At 46.0% G+C, this 19,746-nt stretch overlaps 2 protein-coding genes across 5 annotated transcripts in view; both read right to left on the reverse strand.

Annotated features, from left to right (window-relative positions):
- The window catches only part of ACER3 (alkaline ceramidase 3), a 54,433-nt gene extending 47,242 nt beyond the window's left edge, over positions 1-7,191 (reverse strand). The window contains exon 1 of one of the 2 annotated variants that reach the window (XM_083610139.1): positions 6,844-7,191. In XM_083610139.1, the coding sequence (XP_083466265.1) occupies positions 6,844-6,946 (103 nt within the window). In that variant the 5' untranslated portion in view covers positions 6,947-7,191. The remainder of the gene's footprint in view (positions 1-6,843) is intronic. The other variant, XM_083610140.1, reaches the window with a different exon arrangement.
- Positions 7,192-8,566: 1,375 nt separating this feature from the next.
- LOC310760832 (uncharacterized protein) overlaps positions 8,567-19,746 on the reverse strand; it is a 96,579-nt gene continuing 85,399 nt past the window's right edge. Inside the window, exons 2-3 of one of the 3 annotated variants that reach the window (XM_083610033.1) lie at positions 14,835-15,718; positions 8,567-10,090 (exon numbers count right to left, since the gene is read on the reverse strand). In XM_083610033.1, coding sequence (XP_083466159.1) covers positions 8,654-9,808 — 1,155 coding nt within the window. In that variant the 5' untranslated portion in view covers positions 9,809-10,090; positions 14,835-15,718 and the 3' untranslated portion in view covers positions 8,567-8,653. Of the gene's footprint in view, positions 10,091-14,834; positions 16,410-19,746 lie in introns of those variants that run through there. The other 2 variants (XM_083610034.1, XM_083610032.1) reach the window with 2 other exon arrangements.

Consider the following 19,746-nt stretch of genomic DNA (forward strand, 5'->3'; position numbering starts at 1 on the left):
AATCTGTCAAGGTCGTTTTGAAGTGTGATCCTGTCCTCTGGAGTGTTAGCCACCCCTCCCAGTTTGGTGTCATCTGCAAATTTGATCAGGATGCCCTTGAGTCCATCATCCAAGTCGTTGATAAAGATGTTGAATAAGACCGGGCCCAAGACAGAACCCTGTGGCACCCCACTAGTCCCTCTTCTCCAGGATGAAGAGGAACCATTGATGAGCACCCTTTGGGTTCGGTCAGTCAGCCAGTTACAAATCCACTGAGTGGTAGCATAGTCAAGACCGCATTTTACCAGCTTCTTTACAAGAATATCATGGGGCACCTTGTCAGGTGGCATCTAACACCATTGCTACATTATACTAATTTACTTATTAGACTGCAACCAATCAGAAACGGCAGGCAAGATTTTTACATAATTTATAGTTATATATTGCACACATTGGATTTCAGTCTTTGTGTCTGGTAACGAAGGTGGCTGTTTTTTACGGGGTAGCTGTGACTTCCACTTTAGCAATTAAAGGGTTTGAGACTTTACTGGCATTAACTAGGCTACAGGTCTTGATGAGACTACAGCTAGTAACCTATTATAAGAAGAGTACATAATTCTTATAAATGTTGACTGCTTGTTTGACCAGAACAAAGTGTGCTTTTGTCCATGGACCCCTTTGGGTTCAAAGTGGCGAAGCACAGAGTGCATGGCAGCAATCCTGTACAAACGTACCAGGGAATAAGTCTTATTGAACCCAATGGGGCTAACTTCCAAGTAGACAAACAGGATTGTACAGTAAGGGTGTGAGGCCTCAGCCACGCCACAAACTCAGAAGATGACCACAGGCATGCCACCCTCCACACTATGGGAATTATAGTGCTGCCCTACATCTCAGGGTTTCTGTAAGGATTAATGAGACTATGTTATGTGTTTTAAACAATTCCATCTGTGCCGTAAATTGCAATAAGCAAAACACTTATTGCATTATGACTTGTTGGACATGTGTGAAGGTAGGGCCTGTATGGTGAAACGGCTCTAACGTACGAGAGGCAGAGAAATCTCTACTCCCTCTTGGAAGATCGTTAACGGTGGATGCTCACCAATCCAGTATTATGGTATAGTATGCCACCCTGCAAACTGAAAGGGCAGGTTATATAGTTTAAAATAAACCAGTAATAAAGAGGCAGAGGGCAAACAGTACTTTGCTGGTCACCTACCACCAAGACACACACAGCAGTAAATGGCAACCATGAGAGAAAGTAAAAAAAAAAAAGTTTACTGCGTGACCCCAAACTTGTATTGGCCCAGGTAACTATGGGTGAAGGTTGTGCTTATAAGGTAGGGACGGGGAACAGGATCTCAATCCCAATCTGGCCAATGCTCCAGATTCTTATCTCCCCCATGGGGCAAGTTTAATTAAGAGGGCCACCTACTGATGTCACAGTGTCAGGTAATTCAATTTTACCCTGAGCACAGCAGTTTCGGGCTCCCACAATCAGCTGCCATACATCCGATCCTATCTTCCACAGTAAAGAAATTTCCACATGTGGCCCTGAATACCACTCTTAAAATGCAAGTCGCTAGGAGTTACAGACTCTACAGTACTTAAATATGAAATCAGAGTTGCGTCATACTTTCAACAAAGCCCTTTCTTCTTGAAAAAGCTGTGATTATCCAAGCAGGGTGTGATTCAGTACGCCAGTGGCTTTCAACCATGGCACCCTGGAGTGCCGTGAATGATGGCAACTCTGTCCTCCATCCCTCTTTCCTTCCCTCCCTCCTCTGATGCCCTCTCGCCTCTCTGCCTCCCAAAGGCTTGTGCAGTTGTTTCTTGGAGAAGCTGGCCAGGGGATGCTGGTTGGCAAGAGCTGAAGTGGCTTCAGGGTAAGCAAGCAAGTGGGTGAAGGATGGGCAAGTGGGACGCCAGGCCGACAGGTGTCACACTGGGCTTTCTTGTGCTTGCTGTGTGCAATGCCTGCCTGGGAGCTGAGTGTCCGGCACCAAAGGGGAGCCTTTCCACCATGCAAGCCCATGGCACCTGCTGCCGCCACTGCTGCCTCATGTTCATCTTTGGCCAGTCTCTGTTGGGTCCCTGAGGCTGGGGGCATCTTCTCAGGCCCCTATGGGGCGATGTGAAGAGGCACCTCTCTTTGGGGTGGGGGCCCCCCTTAGAGACCAGGAGCGGTGGCTGCCCAGAGGACTCCCAAGGAAAGGGGATAGAAGAGGCTGAGGGAACACTCCACAGGGGAGGTTGTTTGAAAAGGGGTGAGGGGCTGCCGGCTCTGCAGGCAAGGGGGTGACATAGCTGGGTTTTTGAGGCTCGGAGGGCATTTCTCCACAGGGGAGCTGCAGAAAGAATGTAGTTGGTCAAGGGAGCCTTGGACTGAAGAAGGTTGAAAACCTCCAATAGTGTTAAGGGAATCTGTGCAGAGGCCCCTGAATGACTCCTAATAGTTGTGACTGTTGGCTGCCCTGGCCTCTGGACGGATCCATTTAGTTTTTGAAGGGAATTTATGCAAAGAGTGGGATGGGGAAAAGCAAAATTAAGAAGGGAACCATACAAGCAGGACGTGTTCATCAGGTTAAGGACTTGCACCCTGGGATTAAGTCGGATTAAGGAAATGCACTAACAAAGGCTGGGCTCTGGTATCGTGTACTTCATTACTTGCTCAAATTATAAACTGTCCTATCGCCCAAATCAGGTGAACTGCAATCAGCATATTGGGAATTGCATCTGCGGCAGAAACTGTTTCACATTGCTGTTTGGAGGAGATTCCTGGTTAGTGTGGACCAAAGCTTCCCCAATTGGAGCAGAACAGCAAACTTTGACTAGGACAAAGCAGGCATGAGATGAGGGAATCCGCACACATGGGGAGAGGAGGGACTGTGTGAGCCTGAAGGGAATTCCAGACCATTATTTGACAACTAGCTGCCATGACATCCTTTCCTTGGGGAATGCGAAGGGATGCATATGAAGTTGACAAGCATTTAAAAGGGAGATGCTAATTTCCATCTGCTCCAGCACTCTGTTCGAAAGAGTCATAGGCTCTTGAGCATCTCTGTATGTAGGGACAGCATTGCTTTGCCCTTTGGAAAATACCTCCAAGACATCCTTCCGATAAATGAAACTGAAATGAATTTTGCCTCCGCTGCAGAATATCATCTGGGACTTATGAAAGGCTGACTTATCTACCACACAACAGCACGAGAGAGTATCACAAAGTGTTTTGTCCCATGGGGCTCCTTGGGGTCTCTAACGGTTAGATCACAACTAAGTGGCAACAAGTGACCTCGAGCGCACAGCCTTATTTAAGAACTAAGGTGCCTGGCAGGAGCAGACCAATGTCCCCAAAATTCAGCATTCCTGAGTTTCAAGAATCTCAAATCTCAGTTATGCAAATGCATAAACTAAGATATGAAACCAGCATTGAGTCACGGGGAAACTAAGAAAGCTGAACAAGTCCTGTACCAGGGGTCATTAATGTGGTGCCCTCCACATATTGGACTACACCTCCCAACAGCTCCAGCCAGCATGGCCAATGGCCAAGGATGATGGGACTTGTAATCCAACATTATGAGGACAACACTTGCCATTCACTTTCAAGTTTGTAATAAACCACTATGCATTTGGTGGTCTAGCAGTGGTCCACCTCAGACTGTGCTCCCCTTTCTAACCTATCCTGATCTCTGCTGGAGGCAGCATCCTATTCTCTGGGTGTTGCCAGCGCATCAGATTCTTCTGTGCGTTGTTCAGAATGGTTTTGGGAATCTGGTTTTTTTTGGTTGTTGCTGTGGTACTGGGTGGCTTTAAGCAGGTATTAGTTTTGATTAGGCGTCTAGAAGCTGTCAGCAGGCGAAAGCAGTCACACCCTGGGAATGGTTTCCAATGGCAGGTTAAACCAGGTGATGATATTGGACGGGTCTCAAACCCTCAGTACATCGAGGGCTTCCTTTGCATGCAAAAACAGGCTCTGGCAGATTGAGCAGACAAGACTAACAGTGGGTCCAACCGTCAAGAGGGCAGTTTCTGCATGTGCTGTAGAGGGAATTGAGGGGCAGATGGGGCTCGTCCACCTGGGAAGTTGGCCACCTAGGAGAAATAAAACTCTGATCCTAAACCTCTGCTGCCTTGTGGGATATCCTAGGGGGAAAGAAAAGGCTAAGGAATAAACCCTACACAAATCCAGAGTCCCTAAGACAGTTGGATGGCGCCTTGTACACCTTCCGGCAACTCCTGCAGCCAAGCTGGTGCCAAATGTCTTGCTCTGCTTTCCTTTGGACCACATGAGCGAGGTCTGGGCAGCCCAGGGCCTCCAGACACACTGCCCGGACTTGTGCCCCAGGGAGATCATTTTGGTGCTGTTAACACAGTGGTTTGACTTCACCCCTGGACACGCACTCCACTGTCTCTTGAGACAGACAGATGCCAAAAACAACAAGTCTGATAGTGTTTTAGCTTATGCTTTAGATGGTGACTTGTCACCCAGAGTATTTTTGTTATTTTTATTTAAAAAAGGCAAGCTATTGATACCTAAAACAGATAAACAAGATGTGTCACCCTTGAAAACATTCCCTTCCCGAAATATTATCTGTGAAGTGGCACAGATAAAACAAAAGCAACCAGCGGAGAACATACACTGCAAGATGTTTCTCTCACCACTATCTGGCAGGACACAACCAGCCAAATTCTATAGGGTGGGGTGGCTGATTTAGAACGTTTCCAAAACGTCCCCATGGCCATCTGCATAGGATACCACTAACTCTGAGGTGGGGAATTTGTGGTGTTCAGGTGCTGCTGGACTCCCAAAACCCCACCAGTCCCAGTGGCCAACCATAGTTCAGCAACACCTGAAGAGCCACAGGTTCCTCACACCTGCAAAAAGGCATCCCTATTCCACCCCCTACAAGCTCCATCCAGGTGTGGTGAGCTAAGTTATCTCCCGCTTGGACTACTGCAATGCGCTCTACGTGGGGCTACATTTGAAGGTGACCCGGAAACTACAACTAATCCAGAATGCGGCAGCTAGACTGGTGACTGGGGGCGGCCGCCAAGACCATATAACACCGGTTTTGAAAGGCCTACATTGGCTCCCAGTACGTTTCCGAGCACAATTCAAAGTGCTGGTGTTGACCTTTAAAGCCCTAAACGGCCTCGGCCCAGTATACCTGAAGGAGCATCTCCACCCCCATCGTTCTGCCCGGATGCTGAGGTCCAGCGCCGAGGGCCTTCTGGCGGTTCTCTCATTGCGAGAAGCAAAGCTACAGGGAACCAGGCAGAGGGCCTTCTCGGTAGTGGCGCCTGCCCTGTGGAACGCCCTCCCACCAGATGTCAAAGCGATAAATAACTACCTGACATTCAGAAGACATCTTAAGGCAGCCCTGTTCAGGGAAGTTTTTAATCTGTGATATTTTAGTGTATTTTTGGTTTCTATGGAAGCCGGCCAGAGTGGCTGGGGAAACCCAGCCAGATGGGCGGGGTACAAATAATAAATTATTATTATTATTATTATTATAAGTGGAAGGTTAAAACCGTGTTTATGGAAGACAATCTTACTTGGCTACAAGTGATCGCCAAAGAAGAAGACCCTCTTATTCCAACAGGCTTTTGGGAACTGACTGCTTTTAATGAAAGTGCTGGCGCTGTGCTGTTTTTATCGTAATGATCTGTAGGTTTTTAATATATTTGCTATCCATCAATGTTTAATTGTTTCTTAATGTCTCCTCCTATTGTTTTAGCTGTTCTTAGTTTATCTATAAGCCACCTTGAGCCCTGGGGGAGGCAATTCCTTCATCCAAGGATCACAGGACAGTTTGTAATTTTTCAATTAGGAATAATCGCGTCTCGGATTAACCTCCCTGGGATAAGTATATAATTATGATACCCACAGTGGGGTAGCCATCAGGCACCAAGGTGTTTTGTGCGGTCTCTCTCCGACCTAATAATCTAACATAACCCTAATTGGAAGGGGAAGAATAATTTGCAAAGGGTCCTTTTTGCCACTTCCCCATGCAAAATGCATGCATGGCACAACTATCTGCCACAGCGTGACTCTATTAAATCAGTCAGAGCCAATGTGGTGCAGAGGTCAGAGGGTCAGACTAGGACCTGGGAAAGATGGGAATTCAAACCAGCCGCCTTCTCTCAGCCTAACCTACCTTGCAGGGATGTTGTGGGGATTCATTTATTTATAACTGCCTTGCCGAAGGCAAATTTGCAACGAAGAGAAGGAGAAACACTTTGAGCTCCCTGGAGGGTGGCAGGAAGGGTAGGATGCAAATGCAGCAAATACATACAAATTATTATAATAGGCTGGTGCCCTATAATTGCAATTATTGGTACGGTTTTAACTGATTTTTATATATGCGCATATATAATATGCATACACATGGTTTGAATTCTACTTCCCTTTTTTCCCCCGTTACCTAGTTCATGTTTGCATTCTTACATTGCAAACCGCCCCGTGTGACCTTCGGATGAGGGGCGGCGTGCGAATTTAATAAAATAAAACAAAATCCCCGCGTATGGTGTTTTTTTGCAGCCATGGTTTTCCCACTCCCGCCCCACCTACGCATTTAGAGGTGTGTTTTTTTTAAAATAATCTGGAAGCCGCCTCTAATCCCTAAAGACCCGGGGGCCAAAATTACGGTTAAGGGAACGATAATAATCCTAATTATTCTCCGGAGGGGGGCGGTGATCACGACCTTCCCCAATCACGCCTCCCACCCCTCCGACCCCCAACCCTTGAGGGGATGTCGGGGAAGAAGCGGATCCGTCAATCCCTCCCCCAGCCGCCCGTCAAGGAGGCCGCGCTGGCGCGTCTCCGCCGCGCACGTCTGAACGCGCCGACCCGCGTCGACTCACAGAACTCGGCGATGTAGTGGGAGACGACGTAGTTCTCCTCGCACCAGTCCAGGGTGGAGGTGGGCTTCCCCCAGTAGCCCTCGCGGTCGCCGGCGGGAGCCATGGCGCTGCGTGACGCCGGGCGAGGCGGGATGAGGGAGAGAGAGAGAGAGAGAGAGAGGCGGCCGGCGGGCTCGAGGGAAGGAGGGCGGCGGGGTTAAAAAGAAAAAGGAGGGCGGCCGCCGCTCCCCGGATGGGCCGTCCGCCGAGCTGGCCCCGCCCTCGGCGGCGGCGGCGGCGAGAGAGGCCCGCCTCGCAGGGAGGAGAAGGAGGCCCGCTCCTCCTCCTCCTCTAAAGCGGGGCCCGGCCTCCGCGTCGCCATGGAGACGGGCTGAGGCCTACGCACTCCGCCGCGCCTTCCGCGCCTACGCGGCCGCCGACCTCACTGCTAATGGCCGCGGAGGCCTCACTACGTCGACCTCCTGACTGGGAAGGAGGAGGAGGATAGAAGAGAGGCACTGGAAGAACTCATAATGAGGATAATAGTGATGAAGATAATAATAATAATATTAATAATAGGGGGAAGCGGGGCTGAGAAAGGGCCTGCTTATTGACAGGGGGCTCTGGAGGCAGAGAAGGAACTAATAATAATAATAATAGTGAGGGTGATAATAATAATAATTAATAATAGGCCGAGCGGGGGGGAAGGGGGGCTGGGAGAGGGCCTGCTTACTGACAGGGGGCTCTGGAGGCTGAGAAAGAACTAATAATGATAATAATAATAATAGTGAGGGTGATAATAATAATATTAATTAATAATAGGCCGAGCAGGGGGAAGCGGGGGCTGAGAGAGGGCCTGCTTATTGGCAGGGGGCTCTGGAGGCAGAGAAGGAACTAATAATGATAATAATAATAGTGAGGGTGATAATAATAATAATAATTAATAATAGGCCGAGCAGGGGGAAGGGGGGCTGGGAGAGGGCCTGCTTATTGGCAGGGGGCTCTGGAGGCAGAGAAGGAACTAATAATGATAATAATAATAGTGAGGGTGATAATAATAATAATAATTAATAATAGGCCGAGCAGGGGGAAGGGGGGCTGGGAGAGGGCCTGCTTATTGGCAGGGGGCTCTGGAGGCAGAGAAGGAACTAATAATGATAATAATAATAATAGTGAGGGTGATAATAATAATAATAATTAATAATAGGCCGAGCAGGGGGAAGGGGGGCTGGGAGAGGGCCTGCTTATTGGCAGGGGGCTCTGGAGGCAGAGAAGGAACTAATAATGATAATAATAATAATAGTGAGGGTGATAATAATAATAATAATTAATAATAGGCCGAGCAGGGGGAAGGGGGGCTGGGAGAGGGCCTGTTTATTGGCAGGGGGCTCTGGAGGCAGAGAAGGAACTAATAATGATAATAATAATAGTGAGGGTGATAATAATAATAATAATTAATAATAGGCCGAGCAGGGGGAAGGGGGGCTGGGAGAGGGCCTGCTTATTGGCAGGGGGCTCTGGAGGCAGAGAAGGAACTAATAATGATAATAATAATAATAGTGAGGGTGATAATAATAATAATAATTAATAATAGGCCGAGCAGGGGGAAGGGGGGCTGGGAGAGGGCCTGCTTGTTGACAGGGGCCTCTGGAGGCAGAGAAAGAACTAATAATGATAATAATAATAGTGGTGGTGATAATATTAATTAATAATAGGCCAAGCAGGGGGGGAAGGGGGGCTGGGAGAGGGCCTGCTTATTGGCAGGGGGCTCTGGAGGCACAGAAAGAAATAATGATAATAGTGGTGGTGGTGGTGGTGGTGATGATGATGATTAATAATAGGCCGAGCAGGGCCGAACTGCTCTGGAGGCAGAGAAAGAACTAATAATGATAATAATAATAGTGATAATAATAATAGTAATAGTTAATAATAGGCCAAGCAGAGGGAAGGGAGCGCTGGGCAGGGCCCTAGTCTCTTGTGACAGAGCGTTCCACCAGATCGGAGCCGCAGCCGAGAAAGCCCTGGCTCTAGTTGAGGCCAGCCTAACCTCTCTGAGGCCGGGGACCTTCAGGATGTTTTTATTTGCAGACCGTAAGTTCCTCTGTGGGACATACCAGGAGAGGCGGTCCCGTAGGTACGAGGGTCCTAGGCTGTATAGGGCTTTAAAGGTTAAAACCAGCACCTTAAACCTGATCCTGTACTCCACTGGAAGCCAGTGCAGCTGGTATAGTACCGGATGAATGTGATCTCGCAGCAAAGACTCCATAAGGAGTCTCACCGCGGCATTCTGCACCCGCTGGAGTTTCTGGGTCAGTCTCAAGGGCAGCCCCACGTACAGCGAGTTACAATAATCCAGTCTGGAGGTGACCGTCGCGTGGATCACAGTGGCTAGGTCAGGGCGAGAGAGATAAGGAGCCAACTGCTTAGCTTGGCGGAGATGAAAAAATGCCGCCTTTGTTATAGCTGTAATCTGCGCCTCCATGGAGAGGGAGGTATCGAAGATTACACCCAAACTCTTAACGGACGGTGCTGGCACTAATTGCACCTCCGCAAGAGATGGGAGTTGCCCCCTCAATCCCATATCGTCCCGTCCCAGCCAGAGGACCTCTGTCTTCGAAGGATTTAACTTCAACCGGCTCCCACGTAACCATCCAGCCACTTCCAGACATCTGGTCAGTGTGTCTGGGGCCGAGTCAGGATGGCCATCCATCAACAGATAGAGTTGGGTGTCATCGGCATACTGATGGCAACCCAACCCAAAACTCCGGACAAGCTGGGCGAGGGGGCGCATAAAGATGTTAAAAAGCATCGGGGAGAGTATCGCACCCTGAGGCACTCCACACACCAAGGAGTGGCGCGATGACAATTCCCCCCCAAGCGCCACCCTCTGTCCCCGACCAGAGAGAAACGAGCGCAGCCATTGAAGGACTGTGCCCTGGAGCCCCACGTCGGCAAGGCGGTGGTCCAGGAGTTCGTGATCGACCATGTCAAAGGCTGCTGACAGGTCTAGAAGAATCAGCAGCCCTGACCCGCCTCGATCCAGCTGCCTGCGGAGATCATCTTAATTAATAATAGACCGAGCAGGGGGAAGGGGGGCTGGGAGAGGCCCTGCTTATTGACAGGGGGCTCTGGAGGCAGATAAAGAACTAATAATGATGACAATAGTGATGAAGATAATATTTATAATTAATAATAGGCCGAGCAGAGGGAAGGGGGTGCTGGGCAAGGGCCCGCTTAGTGACAGGGGGCTCTGGAGGCAGAGAAAAAACTAATAATATCATGGAACTTTGGAGTGTCAGGCATAGCTCTAATGGCTTTAGCCCAAACGTAGCAGAGTTTTCCTGCACAGCGAAGAAGCTAGTTGAGGTGGAAATGACTAGTCAGCTAGACTCAGAATAACTATTTACAGGATTTATTAAAAGGAAAAATAAAACCAGCAGAGTTTCTGCATACAAAACAAAGCAAAATAAATCCTTTCTTTCTCTCTCTCTCTCTCTTAACCATACACAGCACTTCTACTCCTAACACACCCCTAACACACCAAACTGTGCTAGCAATCCCTAGATAACAGAGTTGAGTGCTGGTCGTTAACCAATCAGAGTAGGTAGTTTCTAGGTCAAGCTGACCTTGGCTTTCTGCCAAGAGTAAATTGACACGGCCTTGAGTTAATTGTGTGAAGCCAGAATCTGTAAGTTTCCCATGAGAACCAATTAACAGAAACTGAACACCCCCTCACAGATTCTGCTGGACAATTAACATCAAATACACCTATGTAGGAGATTATTTTTCCAGCAAACCTAAACCCTTGCACATTCGCTTGTTCTTTACCTTTGCCAATGGTTTAGTTAACACATCTGCTACATTTTCTTCACTTGATACATAAGTACAGGTGATTACATTGTCTTGTACACAGCAACGCACATTTTGGTATTTTACAGAGATATGTTTGGAACGCGATTTGAAACCCTCTGTTTTACTTAAGGTTATACAAGCTTGATTATCAATGTAAACTTGCACTGGTTCTCCACAATTTACATTTAAATCTGTTAACAAATGCTTGAAATAAATCACCTCGTTGCACAATTCACTCAACGCGGCGTACTCTGATTCCGTTGATGACACACTTACAACATCTTGCTTGCGTGACCGCCAGCTGATTAAAGCTCCACCAACCATTATGACTAGTCCTGTGACAGATTTTCTATCCGGCAAATTTCCCCAGTCACTATCACAGTAGCAACTCAACATTTCATCCTCTGAAGAATTTAATTGTAACATATAGCCAATTGTCTGTTTGAGGTATCTCAGAACTTGTTTTACCCCTTTCCAGGCATTTAGTGTGGGTTTTGAGACCAATCTACTTAATATGCCTACTGCATAGCTAATATCAGGTCTGGACCACTGTGCTAGATACAATAAACTTCCAATTACAGAATGATATACATCAGGATGTTCAAATTCAGGACTCTCATCTGTATGAAGTGTTTTTATGAAACCTGGATCCATAGGCACCACTGCCCCTTTGCAATCCTGCATCCTGTATGTAGTCAGTAGTTGTTTAACTTTGTTCTGCTGACTAATTAGGCAGCTGCCATCTTGGGCCCAGCACACTTCCAACCCTAGATATGTCCTAACCGGGCCTCTGAGAGTATCCTTGAGCCACTAAACAAGCTTTGTATTTGTACTCTCCTGTCACCAGAGGTTTAAGTTTGTACACCCACCTGCAGCCTACAATCTTTGCCCCCTCAGGCGCTGCTACTGGTGTAAAAACCTTGTGCTCATTCAGAGAGGACATCTCTTCCTCCATTGCCTGTTTCCAGAGCTCTGCCTCCTCTTTTGGTAACTTTAACACCTCCTGAAAACTCTTGGGCTCTGCAATTACACTAAACACATTTGCAGTATCTGGAGAAAAACGCACCGGAGGCACTCCCTTGTTTTGTCTTTTAGATCTTCTGGGAGAAAATTTTTCTTCTGACCCACTTTCCTCCTCAGAACTACGACCTCTCTTTTGTTGCTTAGCAACTGGTCTCTGGCTAATTCCACTTTCTTGAGAGCTCTTATCTGAACTTTCCTCCCCCTCAGACTCTGATTCTCTATGTTTACCTTCAGAGTCATGAAGCTCCTGGGAAGGTTCAAACCAAACCTCAGTATTGGCATGTAGTCTCTCCCAGCCACTATGTTCACAAAAAGTGGCATTCCTGGAGATCACAATGCCATTTGTCCCTTCAGCAAAGCGGAAACCTTTTCCCAGCTCCTGGTAACCCACAAACACTAACTGTTTGGTCTTAGGATCTCCCTTCTTTCTCATTTGTTTTGGAATTAATACCCAGGCTTTTGATCCAAACACATGCAAATGGTCAATTTTGGGTTTTTTCTGAAACAATTTAAAGTACGGAGTTGTACCTATTGTTTGATGAAAGAGCCTATTTTGAAGATAACACGCGGTGAGCATGCTCTCCCCCCAATAAGACATGGGCAAATCAGCATCATCAAGCATGGCAAACATCATGTCTTGTAAAGATCTGTTTTTTCGCTCTGCAACGCCATTCTCCTCTGGGGAAAAAGCGTTCGTTTTTCTATGCCCAATGCCACGCTTTTGTAACCAATCTCTAAAAGCATTTGACATAAATTCGCCACCTCTGTCCGTCTGAATCCTTTTGAGTTTAATGGACAGAAATCTTTCCACAGATGCCACCCAGCCTTTAAACTTAGTGAACACGTCACCCTTATTCTTCATGGGAAAAACCCAAGAATAACGCGTGGCGTCATCCACAATTGTTAATGAAAAACGCGATCCACCCCTGCTTACAGCAAACGGACCAATTATGTCCATGTGAACCAGCTGTAGCGGTGACTCACTAACTCTGTCACTTCTGGGGTAAGAGACTCTGTGGGTTTTAACCTTTTTACAAACATTACAATCAAGGTACTTGTTACAACTCTTTAAATTACCCCCACCAGCCAATTCAGACATTTTTAGTATACTTTTCCAGCCAGCATGCCCCATTTTCCTATGCAATAAGTGCACACAGTTGTCATGTATAGCTTTGTTATTCACTGCAGGCTGAGATTTACTGACTACTGCTGCAACTTGAGATCCCGCTTTAAGCCAAAACAAGCCTCCCTCTGACTTAGCAGTGCCTAAAATCTCACCAGCCTTCTTAATAATGCAACTGTCTCCTTCAAAATACACTTTAAACCCAGCTTTTAGCAAACAATCTACAGACATCAGATTGCTCCTTAATGAAGGCACATAAAGTACATTTTGCAGGCATTCATGAAGACAAGGAACAAAAACTGCACCCCCCGAAATCACTTCGGAAGTACTTCCGTCTGCTAGAGCCACCTGGCTGCGCTGTGCTGAGTTCTTGGAAACAAACAATTCATCTGAATTTACGATGTGCCGAGACGCTCCCGAATCGACCACCCAGACAGCTTGTTTCTCATCAGCAATCTTGACCTCGGCGGTCACCAGCTGAGCCGACTGTTTTTGTTTGAAGAACTTCTTTTTCCGCTGCTGCTGCTGCTGCTGCTGCTGATGATCTCGTCTCTGCTCCTGCACCGGCAACTGAGACTTGACCAACTCAGGACATTGTCGTTTTAGATGCGCTGAAGACCCACATCGGAAACAACGCCTAACAGCAAACGCAGACTCCTCACCGGCATGCTGCTCTTGCTTCACCTCTGGCACGGCATGAGAACTCCTTCCAAACCGCCCGCCTGTAGAAGCCTCTGCAGCCAACGACCTTTCTTGCCTCTTCTGCCATTCTTCAATCAAACGCCCAGTAACGTAACTGACTGATAAATCACGCTCCTGTATGCCTTCTAGAGACAAAACTAAATTATCCCAGCTTTCCGGGAGAGAACTCAAAATAATAGCCACCTTCTCCTGCTGGTCTAATGCACAGTCTCTTTCCTGTAGCGCAGCAAACTTTAACTGTAAACTGTGTAGGTGTTCCTGCATTGTAACCCCAGGCTGTAACATTGCCTTGTACAATGCCTTGCGAATGAACAGCTTGGAAACCGCTGTCTCACGCACATGGAGTTCTTTAAGTGCTTGCCACACACCTCTAGCTGTCTTGATTCCCCTCACATACGGCAACTGGGAATCTTCCAGCCCCAAGACAATTGTGGCCCTTGCTCTTTGGTCTTTATCGAGGTCTTCATCATCAGGCTTTGCAGGAAACTTACTCACCACTTGCCAGAGACGATCCCTCTGCAGCACTGCCTGCATGTGTTCCGACCACAGCAAGTAATTGGAGTCATTCAGACGCTCAAAAGCCATCTGAACTGGTTGTGAGGCCATCTTGAGAGCGATGTCCCTGGAACCCGGAACCAGCTACTCACGACCACCGAGAGAGAAAACAGGAACCACAGCACCCAGCACTCACACGCTGCAGCTGTTGTCCTTGTGTCCACTGCGTCACCAGCTCACCACAGTCAGGAACCAGCCAGTGTCCATCTGCTGCACCAACAGGAACAACAACTTCTGGAACTACTGGAACCAACGCCGTTGATGCTGACACCACCACAACTCAGGCTGGCAGCACAATGCCCATAACCTCATGGAACTTTGGAGTGTCAGGCATAGCTCTAATGGCTTTAGCCCAAACGTAGCAGAGTTTTCCTGCACAGCGAAGAAGCTAGTTGAGGTGGAAATGACTAGTCAGCTAGACTCAGAATAACTATTTACAGGATTTATTAAAAGGAAAAATAAAACCAGCAGAGTTTCTGCATACAAAACAAAGCAAAATAAATCCTTTCTTTCTCTCTCTCTCTCTCTTAACCATACACAGCACTTCTACTCCTAACACACCCCTAACACACCAAACTGTGCTAGCAATCCCTAGATAACAGAGTTGAGTGCTGGTCGTTAACCAATCAGAGTAGGTAGTTTCTAGGTCAAGCTGACCTTGGCTTTCTGCCAAGAGTAAATTGACACGGCCTTGAGTTAATTGTGTGAAGCCAGAATCTGTAAGTTTCCCATGAGAACCAATTAACAGAAACTGAACATAATAATGATGATGATGATGATGATATGAATTAATAATAGGCTGAGCAGGGGGAAGGAGTGGCTAGGCAAGGGCCTGCTTATTGACAGGGAGTTCTAGAGGCAGAGAAAGAAATAATAGCAATAACAATAATAATACACTGGATCAAGCTAAAAACATCCATTATTGCAGCCTGTGAGCAAACTATTGGATACCAAACCAAGAAACACCAGGATTGGTTTGATGAGAATGACAGTGAGATTGAACGCATGATTGACAAGAAAAGGAAGGCCTTTCAGATCTGGCAAAGAGATAGAAACTGTGCCACTAAGAAAAAAACCTATGCCAACGCTAAGGCTGAGGTTCAAAGAAGAACCAGAGAACTAAAAAAAAGCTCAAGAGATCCAGCACTTAGCCGATACTCATTATGCACAGAGTTTCTTTAAAGCCGCAAAGACGCATCTATGGGCCAATAAATCATGGCATACGCTCAGCAGATAGTATCACACTTCTAAAAGATAAAGAAGTTATTGCATTGCGCTGGAAAGAACATTACCAACATCTCCTTAATCACAACTAACCCATAGCTGCTTAAGTCCTCTCACAAATCCCGCAAAAACAAATTAGAGATGAGCTTGCAGTATGTCCAAATGCGGGAGAGTTGTGTACAGCTACTAACCAAATGAAAAACAACAAAGCCAGTGGACCTGATGGGATACCTGCCAAAATCTTCAAAGTGGGCGGAATTGAACTTGCACAACAATTTCACAAGCTCACTGAAAAAAATCTGGGAAAGAGGAAATCCCAGCAGACTTTAGAGATGCCAAAATTATCAATGTCTTTTAAAAAGGTGACAGAACTGATTGCCTTTACCAAAAGTGTCGTGGTCTTTGAAGACACTCGAACTCTGGACGCAAGGGAGAAACGTGCTAGGAGGAAGACACGCTTGGCAAATCCACACCGTGATCAGCTCCTGCCCGGAAACCAATGTCCCCACTGTGGAAGGACGTGTGGATCCAGAATTGGCCTCCACAGTCACTTACGGACTCATTGTTAAAACTGTGTTTATGGAAGACAATCTTACTCGGCTACGAGGGATCACCATAGAAGAAGAAGAAGGGGGTGGGGCTAGGCCTGCTTATTGACAGGGGGCTCTGGAGGCAGAGAAATAAATAATAATAACGATGATAGTAATAATAATAAAAGGTTGGGAGGGGGGCTGGGCGAGGGCCAGTGTGGCCACCTACCGGCTTATGGCGAGGTGGAGACTGCAGCCTTTAGGGGATCGTGAGGAGAACTTTTGAAAGCAGTGCTGCTGGAACTTGTACTGCCTTTTTTCTGTAAGTATACAATAGTTTTATTGATTTCCAATACGTAACAACAATTACAATCTACCGAATAGATTTCTTCCATGGCATGTTGTTAGTTCTTGAACTACCCCGAGATCTGTGGGTATAGGGCGGTATACCCATTGTAATAATAATAATAATAATAAAACAACACCAACACAGAAAAGAAAAATGAAAGGACAACATCCCAATGTTCCCTGCTCCAGGTTAGATCAGTCTAATTAAGTGTGCCAAAGCCCAGTCTGTGACTTCATTTTAAAAAAAAAAAAAATATTTATTGTGATTTTACAAAAACATAAGTTTACAAAATAGAAAAAAGTCACATAGAAAGAAAAAGATACAAAAAAGAAAACATAGAAAAATACATAAAAGAGAAAAAAGAGGAATAAAAATACAAAATACAAAAAACAAATAGATAAAAAAGAATTAAAAAACAAATCCGTTTTTAGTAACTTTAAACTCATTAGCTTGTTTCCTTGACCTCCTCATACCTCCCCTTTTTGTATTCCCATTTAAATAATCAAATCAGCAAATCCTTACCTTCTTTCGTTTATCTTAACTCTATATCTTAACATATTATAACTCTATATTTTCATCCATTTATCAATTCATTTTTGCATATTCTTATTAACTTTGTTGCTAATGCCACTTATTTTCAGTCCAACATCATTTTAACATTCATTAATTTTACAGTGTTTCTGAAGGTAGTCTTTAAATTTCTTCCAGTCTTCTTCCACCAACTCTTCTCCCAGGTCTCGGATTCTGCCAGTCATTTCCGCCAATTCCATATAATCCATCACCTTCATCTGCCACTCTTCCAGGGTGGGTAGCTCTTGTGTCTTCCAATACTTTGCAATAAGTATTCTTGCTGCTGTTGTTGCATACATAAAAAAAGTTCTATCCTTCTTTGGCACCAATTGGCCGAGGACAAAGGCCCAGGAGAAAGGCCTCTGGTTTCTTCAGGAAGGTATATTTAAATACCTTTTCATTTCATTATATATCATCTCCCAGAAAGCCTTAATCTTTGGACACGTCCACCAAAGGTGAAAGAAAGTCTGTGACTTCAGTAGCAGCTGTCCTTAAGGTTTATCAGTAAAGTCCTTTGTAAAAGGATGCCGTGTTTCAACAAAATTGTCTACATCATTTGGATTATTCAGTATATGTAATCTCTTGGTTAATATTTCAGATACAGCGATGGAACATACATTCCATTTCCAAGGAGAAATGCACAGATGTTGCAATCTGTGCCACTAGTAGGCGTCCTGCTACTAAAATAAAAATAATTTGTTATTTGCAGCAAAGGTCAGATTGCCCTTCTTTAAAAATAGTTACCTATCCCAAACGTGGGGTAGGTTATTTCTTGTCATGCCTTTATCGTCAAATCTGTTTCCATTTTATTTACTTCCTTTCATATCCATTCATTTGTTCCTTCCCTCTGCACCACTTGTTGTAAAACAGCAACAACAAGTGGCCTGCAAAAGAGATGTAGGCATTGGAAAGAGTGGAGCAGGCACCACCTGCTTAATAATAATAATAATAATTTTATTATTTATACTCTGCCCATCTGACTGGATTGCCTCAGTCACTCTGGAGGGCTTGATCTCAAGCCCTTTTTCTTTTCCTTCTCCTCCTGCGATGAGGCTACATTTTAATATTTTAATGTTCCATTATTTTAATGTTGTTTTTTATTTTTGTTTTTAAGTTGTAATCATTCATCTTGTTTTTATTATTGCTTGTAAGCCGCTCTGAGCCCGGCCTTGGCTGGGGAGGGTGGGGTATAAATAAAAAATTATTATTATTATTAATAGGCAGGTAGTTCCCACACTAAATGGTTGAGTTCTTACGAATGCAGAAAAGGTATATAGAATTGTAGAATAGTAAAGTTGGAAGGGACCACAAGGGTCATCTAGCCCAACCTTCAGCAATGTAAGAATCTTTTGTCCAACGTGGGGTTGGTGGGAGCTAAAGTCCAGCGACACCCAGAGAGCCACACCTTCACCTGCTCTAAAACAATATGTAGAACAATCAATCAATATAAAGCAGATTAGCGTCCCGTCCTCTCCCCCCTGAGCAGAACGAGTTTGTGGGTTGAAGTTAAGAAGCCAGTACTACCATTCCCACAAACATGTTAAGTGGCTTCTCAATTCAGCTGAGAATGGCCTCTTCCCACACATGGAATCTGGGCACCAAAGAGCATCCGCCGCTTTTGGAGCAGCACAGTTCTGGATTCCATGCTGCAAACACGCATCCAAACAAACTTGAGCATTTCCCAGAAATGTTGAGCAATACTTTTAGACTGGCTAGTTGCACCCTTCACCGAAAGCGAAACTTTCAGGAATGTTTGTGTAGGGTGCTACTTGAGAGAAACATCTGAGGAATTTGAGGGAAAGCCAAGGACAGTTCCGATATGGTTAGCAAATATTTCTATGGGAGTTTCACACTTCCCTCCCCTCTGGCTTTTGCCTACCCCAGCATTTGAAGTAATGCAAATGGTGACACTTGAATGTCATTTCTCTGTGGAGTTTTTGAACATTTCTGCTTGTGGGATGCTAGCTTGTATGATTTTGGATGGGTTTTAATGGAAATGGTTGCATCTCTTAAGCCCTAGGGATGAGGCTGCTGGTTATAAACTGTTAAGATGGTGCCACCTAGAGGAACCAAAAGAGCTTTGCTGGGTATTTACCGTATTGCAAAGATTGAGGGCACAAGGAGAAGGAGACGGCAGAGGACGAGATGGTTGGACAGTGTTCTCAAAGCTACCAGCATGAGTTTGACCAAACTGCGGGAGGCAGTGGGAGACAGGAGTGCCTGGCGTGCTCTGGTCCATGGGGTCACAAAGAGTCGGACACGACTAAATGACTAAACAACCATTCTTCAGGAATTTCCCTCCCAGACAGGAGATGGCAGAAGAAGAGAGAAAGAGACCATACCATAGAAAGCCGCCTTATTTCTGGTCAAACTATGTGGAGCAGCGATGTTGCTCATCCTGGACCTGTGTTCTTGAGGTGGTGCCACTTTCCCCAACAGCTCCAGGACTTCTCCAGTGGGTCCCAACTTTGGAACTGCCTTAAAGGAACCTTCATGCCCTGGTGCCTTCAGGCAGTGGGTGTGAGAGCCACTACCAGTCCGTGTTGGCAATATTGAGCTAAATGTACTAATGCTCTGAATTAATAGAAAGCAGCTCCTTATGCTCCTAGGTACCAGCTGATTCTGTTTTTGTCGTATTGTTATTATTCAAGGACAGGCCAGTAGAGGGCAGTGGGCCAATGCAGATCAGACCCTCAAGGAAAGGCAGCGCTTGTCCGGAGATGAGTAAACAGGCTGCCTTCACTTCCCAACAGGAGACTTGGCAGGAGAAATGGAGACGAACGCACAAAACCGCCCCAACATCTCCTTGCGCTGAGAGAAGAAAAGGGGGAAATGGAACTATTGAACGGTTAACCGGCATGGAATTCAATAGAGTGCACAGTTCTTAAGTGAAATTTCTCATACGGTGCCATAAAAGACCTCATTATCCTTCACTTTTGCAGAAATGGAAAGGGCTGTTTGGATAAAGGAAGAGGTAGGGCTGTGATTTTTTTAGT

The sequence above is a fragment of the Podarcis filfolensis genome, assembly GCF_964270895.1.
Source record: "Podarcis filfolensis genome assembly, chromosome: 4".
Taxonomy (NCBI): Eukaryota; Metazoa; Chordata; class Lepidosauria; order Squamata; family Lacertidae; genus Podarcis; species Podarcis filfolensis.